At 38.4% G+C, this 9,735-nt stretch overlaps 1 protein-coding gene across 3 annotated transcripts; it reads right to left on the bottom strand.

Moving 5' to 3' along the window:
- Window positions 1-1,213: 1,213 nt before the first annotated feature.
- Window positions 1,214-8,226, bottom strand: otx2.L (orthodenticle homeobox 2 L homeolog). 3 transcript variants are annotated; one of them, XM_018228840.2, is made up of 4 exons: window positions 8,012-8,226; window positions 3,975-4,171; window positions 3,208-3,416; window positions 1,358-3,049 (listed from the first exon to the last, which is right to left on the bottom strand). In XM_018228840.2, exons 2-4 carry the CDS (start codon window positions 4,069-4,071, stop codon window positions 2,429-2,431), a joined length of 927 nt encoding a protein of 308 aa, XP_018084329.1. In that variant the 5' UTR covers window positions 4,072-4,171; window positions 8,012-8,226; the 3' UTR covers window positions 1,358-2,428.
- Window positions 8,227-9,735: the final 1,509 nt, after the last annotated feature.

Raw genomic sequence — 9,735 nt, 5'->3', positions numbered from 1 at the left:
ATCAATGTATTTCGTTCAGTCTCCTGGCGCTTGTAGGTTGATGTATATTGAAGGGAGCAGAGCAGACCAATTTTCCATAAAACAGCCCAAGAACACAGAACTATATTTACATACAATAATAGACGTTTTAGGGATTTTCCGTTGAGAGGAGTTTGCGCCATTATTTACAGAAGTCCGCATTTCTGACTCGTAGCGCTGGCTTTATTGTGTTAGACAATTGGGATATAACTATATATATATATGTGTGTGTGTGAATATATATATAAATATATGGTTTACTATTGAATGGTTTACTATTGAGTGTCGGAAATATATTAATAAATTCGATTTAACCTTTTCTTTTGAATAAGAGCGCAAGTGCTGGTAATCATAAAGAAAAACACATGTCCTATAATAATCATAATAATGATAAAATACTAAACGGCCAGGCATATGATAAAGTGACCTCTTTGAACAAGGAAGAGGAGGAAGCGCTATTTGCCGGGCGCCTTATGTTCAGCTCATAAAATTATAGGCTTGGAACTTTGCAAAATGCCCTTTTGTTCAGATATTACTTCTGCCCCAGCGCCTTTTCTTTCTGATTTCTCTGTTACTCCCACTTCAGTTTTGTGCAGAGGGGGGAAAACCATTGCCACCACCTTTAACAAAATAAAGCCCAGGAAACCAGAAGAACAGGGAATTCTTGTCATATATCCCAGTCTACTGGTTCCTACGGATATGCTAATTAAGGTGTATTTAACTTCTACTTTGCCCCAGGCAAGCAAGGCTCTGCTTTTATGCAGTTTGGCAGGGCAGGGGTTAAGCACTCCTACTGCACCCACATAACCCCCTGTTGCCTGGCATAGACCAACATGGCAATTGCGTTTCTTGTTATAGCCTTTCCATTGACGCATTAAAAGTTGCAGCCCCCCAATTTCAAAAAACTGTTTCCTGCTACCTGTCCAGTGTATATTAGCAAAACCTTTACATGTTTTAATGTTATTTGTAAATGTAGTACATCGACTTGTCAGTTGAAAAGTATGTTTATCCCTATTCCCTTCTCCTACTCTTTGGTTCTGTTCACAGAGTGTAGCAGAAGTCAGTTTTCTTCCAGGTCTGCTACATTGTTTCAGGAGTCAGAACCAGCAATGCAGGTCTCCTACATTGTTTCAGGAGTCAGAACCAGCCTATAAACAGCTAGGCAATTCCATTTACAAACAACTTTAAAAGCATAATGTTTCACAACTTTTTATTATGCAGTTTTTAGGCGGAGGACCCCTTGAAAGTATTTCTATGTCCAAAGAAAAACTCAGCAAGTCTTTCATAGCCACCTCCACCCAAACAGCTGGTGTATGAAAATGAAAATGGAAGACAGTTGTTTGTGCTAGAGTCATTTAATAGATTTTTTTTTATACATATTTGCCAGATCCAGGGGGAAAGGATTATGGGTGTGTATATATATATTTATATCTTAATTCACAAAGGCAAGCATAAACGCATATGGGATTCCTTGTCGCAATTAATATCTCAAGGTCAGTGACAAAAAAAAAAGTCTTTTAGTTATTAAATAATCGTCTGTCCTGTTCCTTTCTATATTGCGGCTTCCAGTCCCTGCGTTCGTTGCCGGGTCGAATATAAAATCAACTCAAGAGGAATTGGTCGAGGAAAAGAAAGGTTTAACTGCAGTTCTTTACAGGCCCATGCGCTCGCTCGGAATAACATTAAAGGGCATCGGTTTTGCGCTAAATCCTGAATCTTCCTGCTAATAATAAAACCTGTTATTAAATCACAGTACGACCCCCCCCCCCCTCCCCGCTGGTGTGGAGTTCACAGTTGCATACAATACAAGAGATCACAGTTTTGAAGTCTAGCACAGATTAAAAACCACAGATTTACCATTGATATAAGACACACACTGATTGTCTTTTAAAAACTACATCATGACTTCTTATAAACATAATTATTAATTTGTTTTCTTTAAATAAAGTAGTGCATCTAGGACAATCAGTTGCACGATTCACTCAGATCCTGAAATGTTCTTTCTAAGCCAGAAGGTGAAAGAGCAGAGCTTGAGTCTCCAGCCAATACACACACACCAAACCCAAATTGCTCTGCAGCCTGGGCTTGGCCCACAGCTTATGGGTCCTGTGCTGCTGGAGTTGGGTTGGACTTATTTCTTCTCCATCTTTCATCCACCTGCTAATATCTAATAACAAGATAAGGACTTGATGTGGCTCTTGGTCACTGGATAAAGATATGTCCTTTTTCCCCCCATTGCATGGAGATGTCTCCAGATCCAGTCCAGAGCTGAGTAAGACCAGGGTTCTGTGTGGGTAAAATAAATGGTCTGTGTGTAGTTTTTACTTTTACTTGTTCAACCAGACTTGGTCAGAGCTGGGAATGTCTCAGCAAAGTTTTCCACCTGACACAGTTAGAGAAGGAAAGTTCTTCACAAAACCTGGAACTTCCAAGAGGAGGTTTGGTCTTTATAATCCAAGCAGTCAGCATTGAAGTTCAGCTTCCAGGAGGCCGTTTGGTCTTTGTAATCCAGGCAGTCAGCGGTGGAGTTAAAACCCAAGCTAGAAGCCCCATAGGCCTGTGAGGAGAGGGCAGCTTGGGACTGGTTAAGGTGACTTGTCACTGCGTTGGTGCTCATTGGGCTTAGAGTAGCTCCAGGTCCAGAGAGCTGATGGTGCATAGGGGTCAAGTAAGATCCACAGTCCATACCCCCAAAGTAGGATGTAGAGCTTGCATATCCTTGACTGTAGCCTGATGCTTGCGTGTAGGTCATGGGGTAGGACCTCTGCATGCATGAAGATGATGTGGAGAGTGGATCTGAGAGAGGAGAGATGGAGGCCGGGCTCCAGATGGACACAGGGGCTGTGCTGCTCGAGATGACTGGACCAGAGGTGCTGCAAGGTGGGCTGAACTGGCCGCTGGTCCCACTCTCCGAGCTCACTTCCCTGGCCGGGGAGGTCTTCTTCTTAGAAGGTCGCACTTTGTTTTGGCCTCCATTCTGCTGCTGCTGTTGCTGCTGGCGGCACTTTGCTCGGCGGTTTTTGAACCAAACCTAAAAAATAATCAATAACATGATTAAACATCTCTACATGAAGAAAAGAAAGTGGCTAAAATATTTCATTATGGGGATCTCCTGGGGGACTTGTCTGTTGAGGCTGCCTAACCAAGCTGGGTGAGGTTCTGGCTTGGTACTGGGGTCAGAGGGCTTACCTGGACTCTGGACTCGGGTAGGTTGATTTTTAGAGCCACTTCCTCTCTCATGAAGATATCAGGGTAGCGAGTTTTGGCAAAAAGTGCTTCGAGGATATCCAGTTGAGCTCTGGTGAAAGTGGTCCTTTCCCTCCTCTGTTTCCTGGGGGTCGCTGCAAAATCATAGAAACTAGAGGTTATCTGGCGGGTCGGGTGTGGCGCAAAGTCAGCTGGAAAGGGCAAGATATTAGCGGCAATGAGAATACATCAAAATAGAGCTTTAGTTCACAATATCATACAACATTGAACAACACATGGAATCTCAGGGATGTTTAAAATAGATTTAGGCAATGTTTTAATGTTATCCATTGCCCGGTGGATATAATAACGCTTAATGAACATGAAAACAAATAAATAAATAAAATAGATTGAACCACAATCGTTTTAAACTAGAGTTAAAAGCCCGGGGTTCAATAAGTAAAAAGATATTTTCCCCATTAGAAAAAAATATGCAAACAGTCGTATTCAATTCGCCCCCCCATATATTTAAACTAAACAAGACAAATCATCAATGCCCCCTGTTTGCGCTAGAAATTGAATTCTGGAAACAAAAGAAAAAAAAAAAGAAACCCGGAGTGGCTAGAAAATGTAAAATTCGTTGCTGTTTAAACGAAAGTTTCGGTATCTTCCAGCAGTTTTGTGCCAGGCGGACCCAATCTCTTATTAATCTAATGGCCGCACCGTCCCCAGTTAGATAATCTGCTTTAAATCAGAGCTGCATTGCTTACCGGGATATCCCACCGACGGATGTAACAAATCCATCCCAGAGGTAGTCAGGCTGAGCCCATTCACGGCATATGGCGGTTGCTTGAGATAAGACATCATGCTAGTGTTTGATCAGGGAGCACAATCCGCGAAGGAAATCGTTGCAGCAGCAGCAAGTCGCACGATCAGTTGCCTGCTCTTTCTTTTTGCACTGTATTTTCTACAAGTGGACAGAAACGGGATTAACCGATGAGGTGCCTAAGCGAGCTCCTTTATGTCTGGTGGCTTGTTAGTATGTGAGCTTGGACAGCCAATGCACGAGCTATTTAAGAAGCCTCAGACCCCCAGCTGCCCTGTGGACCAAGGGGATGCTGACTAGATAAACGTGTCCCACAAAAAAAAAAAAAAGTTACACCCAGTGAGTGCAACACGCCTTCCAATGGGATAAAGCCCAGGCGTTCAAATGCACACACCAAGTCTGGCCATTTGCATAGAAGCCATTGGCTGGCACTGGCTAATTGTCTCAAACAAAACTTGATTGGGGCCATTTGCACAGACAAAGGACTCCTTGGCTAAATAAATAATGACGAAAACAAAGCCCTTTCTGGAGAAACAAAGAATCCAGGAATCCAAGCTCTGCCCAGTCTGTTGGCTAGTAGAAAAAAAGGCCCAAATTTTAATTACCCCTCATGCTTTTTTTGTGTGTCACAAGCAATAGCTGAGAGAGAAGCGATTTAGGGGCCACTTATATGTAAAACTGGAAATGTAATACACAAAAGTAGCAAAACTAACTAAACAGATCATTCAACATTCACCCATTTTCACCTAATTAGTACTTTTCCCTAATAAGATTTAAAGGTAACTCACTGGTGTGTGTTGGGTCTCCCCCACCCCCCAAAAAAGTGTTGATTATGTATGTTAAACAAACAGCCCCTTAACTTGCAATTAAAAAACAATCAGACTTATCAGGCAAGGTCCACATTCCTCACCTTGATGGCAGGACACTGAAATATACAGATAGACTATAATTTCATTAACACTTCTGCTACATAAAAAACATCCCCTTTCCACAATACACTTCACCTTAGGGAGATAACGATATTCGTAGTCGAATATATGTTTTATATACCGAATATTCCCCAGGAGTGCCAAAACGATGTTCAATTATACAAATCAAACAGATTTCTATGTCTTTGTTTTTTTAATATTGAAATACAATTTAAATACCAGGCAACTGTATACTCCTAATATCTCTCAACAAAAGTCAAACATTTCGTGCTGTATTTTTCTTAATCATGATTTTCGTAGGTGAAAAAATATATTTCATTTAGAAAATGGGCTCGCAAATGTATTTCTACAAATGTGTGTGTGTGTGGGAACAATATTTCCAGGCAGATAGAAAATAATGGCAAATGGATTTGAAAGTTTGCAGCATTTGCTACAGAATAACACTGCATTTTTACTGTTTATAGTAGTTTATATAGGCAATACTAAACTAGGCAAACTAGTGGACAACATGTCTTTTTTTGTTTTTTACAATATTAAAGTGTGTATAACAGTTTTTTTAATCTGTGTGTGTGTGTGTGTATATATATATATATATATATATATATATATATATATATATATATATATATATATATATATATATATATATATATATATATATATATTTATTAATCGTTTAATTAACAAAACCAAATGTATTTTAACTTATGTTGTTTTAGAGAATACCAATAAGCAAGGAATAAATCACATTTTAAAAAAATAAACAGGCCCAAAAAAAGTTTGAATCCGGCATCCTCTGCATTCGAAATCACAATTAATGGTTCCATTGTCCCTGAATAAACAGAATGGAGAATTATCCTCTAAAAGAGGGGTATAAGTTCTGCACAACGGCTGTGCAAAGCCAATCTGTCACTGTATTCCCCCCCCCCACCCAAATATCCTCTCAACCAGTTGCTCTGCACTCGCTCAATAATAATTACCTCGTCCAAGAATTAATTATAATAAATGTTTTCTTGATAAATTAACGAGATAATCTGAGTGGCACAAGTTCTCTAATTACAGGACGCCATACACAGCTCTGCGGAGCATTTGTGCTGATTAATTTTCTGCATGATAGCAATGAAACAAAAACCATATATAGACCGGCGTGCTGTTCTTCATTATTATTATTATTATTATTATTATTATTATTATTATTATCATTAAAAACAAAGATTGTGTTTAGCCTTCAATCTGCAGTGAAAGTTTTCGGGCCATATGGATTTGTGGACAACGAGTTTGGAATGAGGGAATAATTATGTTTCCATCATCTCTTAATTATTTGCAGTGTACAAATAAAAGCTGGGGAGGCTCTAATTGTTACATTTACTGTTGTTGTTTTTTTAATCAACATTTGTTTTCCTACCTACTTGGACTGAGATCATCTATAATGTCTTCCTGTCCATATCTAAATTGTAATTATGTCGATTGATAATAATAATAATAATAATAATAATAATAATAATAAAAGTTTCACATCAGAGAAATCTGCAGCCGAATTTTAGGCACATCTCTGGGAACTAGTAACAAAGTGCTAAAGTTTTAAAAAAAGAGTATATAAACAGCCCAGGGGTGGGTTTACAAACAAGTGCTTAGAATGGAATAAACTAAGTTGAACTCAATTGACTACAATCTCTTTTTAACCTTGATAAACCTCCAACTGTCTAGAATAGAACAGAAAACATCTCATGACTGACACAAATATTATAATAAGCGATTTCCCTTCATTTCCACCAAAGTCTCTCTGCCCCAATACAGTTGCATTTGTTATATGAGCTGCTGTTAGGAGCTATGTAAATGTCTGGTTTTATTACTATAACGAAAAGTGGTACATTTATGTTATTGATGTAACTATCGATTCATAAAATAACAATAAAAAAAAAAACTATAAAGAAAAGGCCTCAAGCAAATCACGAATTTAGTTTTTTTGCGAATGAGATTCGTTTGCCATTCCCTGTTCAACTTCAATACAAACACACACTTCTGTTCGTGATCACTCAGGGTTGTTTTTATTAAATTTCCTGTTTTGCAATTGAATAAATTGAATGGTTTATTTTATTTTTGGGGGGAGGGGGGTTGTAACAAATTAACATCAAATGTGTGAAACAACGGCCACACACAAGCAGGTATTTGTCTTTGTATTGAGAAAGTAACACCTGCACCCCCGTATATAAATGTATATATATATATATATATATATATATATATATATATATATATATATATATATATATATATATATATATATATATATATATATATATATATATATATATATAGTAACACCTGCACCCCTGTGTGTGTATATATAATGGGTGGGACCAGGCAGGGGTATAAAGGGACATGTCCAACCATTAAGCCACATTTAATTTCTCAGTATTTGCAGGCGCTGGGGAAGTTCTCCCCGACACAAACCTTTGTTTTTCGAAATGACTTTGCTCCAGTGATCGATCTGAGTCTGGACTGAAATCTGTTTGTCAATAACTGAGGGGCCAGGGGTTTTAATTCCACTTTGTATTTTTTTTTTTTATTTAAATCAAAATTCTGGGTTAACCTTCGCTAGCAGAGAGCAGGCCTTTACATTTGTATAAGTCTTCAGCTTATCCCCCCCCCACCCCCCTTGTGATCCTGGGCAGGAAAATTCTCCCCCCCCTCTCAGGACACAGGGGGCGAAAAAAAAAAAAAGAAAGAAAATTAGGGCTGAGACTCCCCGCCTCCTCAATTATCTGCTTCGCTCTGTTTGTCTTTTCCGTCAATGAAGACGGTGATTTTGGTGTAGAAAGTATAGAAAATATGTAAAACAATAATAATAGCCCATTAGTCTTAACGAATACTAGATGAGTTATTAACATTTACAAGAAGGGGAATATATGATCGATGGGACTGTTTTGTAATCAAATTAGATTTTTTGTTTTTTAATTATTATTTGTACAATACTAGTGGCCCCAGTGACACTGCATTGGTTATGGATAAGAGCAATATATAATATTCATCACAACAAGACAACACTCACCTTAAGGAGCAAATGATCCTCGGCCGAGGCAGATCCCTCTTCTCCTGCAATAAACCGAGAGATTCGGGTTAAATAACAAAGGCAAGTCTATGGGGAGCCTTTTTTTTTACAGGAGGGAGGTGCGGAGTCGGCGGCTGTCAGTGCCATACACTGGGGCTTCAGGAGGAGCAAAGACTGGAGCTGCTCGGATCTGACGTGTCTCCTTGTCCCTGGAACCTTTGCAGAGAGAAGGCGCCTCGCTGGTAACTTTTTTGACGCAAAGTCGCCCAGCCAATGGCTGGAGGAAAGTGATTGACACTTGGAAGGCAGGAGGGAACAATAATAAGAGCAGACAGCAGGGGGAGTGAGTGAGGCCGCCGCACAAGGGCGAACAGACAGTACATTGGAGCTCCACTGGCTCCAGGCACACGGCTTATTCCTTATTCCCACACGTGAGAGTCACATTGTTCACAAGGAAAGGGCTGTGGGTGAAGGAGAAAAAAATGGGGTCTTCTTGTTGGTGCTTTACACTCGCAACCTGCCATTAATAGTGCAGGGAGGCTGCTTTGGGGGATGCCAAGAGCCCCACAAGCTGAAAGTAAGAATTGAGCCACCATGTAGAATAAGTAAGCAGAAAGTAGCTGGTATGTATTGCCGGGAATTACTGGTGCCCCTCTAGAAATCATGTTTCCCAGATCCACATGGCCTGGATGGTATTATTCATGTGGGCACTGATGATCTCAATTGACAACAAATCAAACTACAGACATAGAGTAATGCTGCAGAGGCAGAAGGGTATTATAGGGAAAGTGTGTCCCAGAAAGTGTCATATGCACCGTGTCTTATCTCCACTTGTTCTCCTCCATTTCTGCGTGGAATAGGGCTCCCCCCGCGCACCCACAGCACAGCGCCTATCACTCATTGTTTATCTGTGCCCTCCTCATCCTCAGTAAAGTCTTTGCTAAATATAAACAGAATATCTATCTATCTATCTATCTATCTATCTATCTATCTATCTATCTATCTATCTATCTATCTATCTATCTATCTATCATCTATCTAATATTTCTATACTAATTATATCTATTATATATGTATTTATACATCAAATGTATCTATATTTCTCTGTAATTATTTATATCTCATTTAAGTATCTATCTATCTATCTATCTATCTATCTATCTATCTATCTATCTATCTATCTATCTATCTATCTATCATCATCTATTTTTCATCTATCTATAATTTGCCTCATTTCTGTCCCTGAACTGTATCTATATATCTCTGTAATTATTTATATCTTATCCAATATCTATCTATCTATCTATCTATCTATCTATCTATCTATCTATCTATCTATCTATCTATCTATCTATCTATCTATCATCTATCTATCTATCTATCTATCTATCTATCTATCTATCTATCTATCCAATATGTATATACTAATTATATCTATCAATTATATATTTATTTATATATCAAATGTATCTATATATCTCTGTAATTATTTTTTTTCTATTTATTTATTGTGTTTTTCCAATAAATACATAAACTGTATCTTCATATACTTCTCTAAAGAGTAAGATCCTACATTAACTATAAATCTAAAAAATAAATAAACAAAAAGTAAAGATTTTATACCTTCCAGGGCAATTACTACTAAAGATAGACAATGTAGGCTTTATGTTTTGGTCTCAGATAGACAAAGTTTATATGTTTCCTGTATTATTCTTTTCTCTCTC

The sequence above is a fragment of the Xenopus laevis genome, chromosome 8L (assembly GCF_017654675.1).
Source record: "Xenopus laevis strain J_2021 chromosome 8L, Xenopus_laevis_v10.1, whole genome shotgun sequence".
Classification (NCBI taxonomy): Eukaryota; Metazoa; Chordata; class Amphibia; order Anura; family Pipidae; genus Xenopus; species Xenopus laevis.
This window is presented reverse-complemented; position numbering and strand designations above follow the sequence as displayed.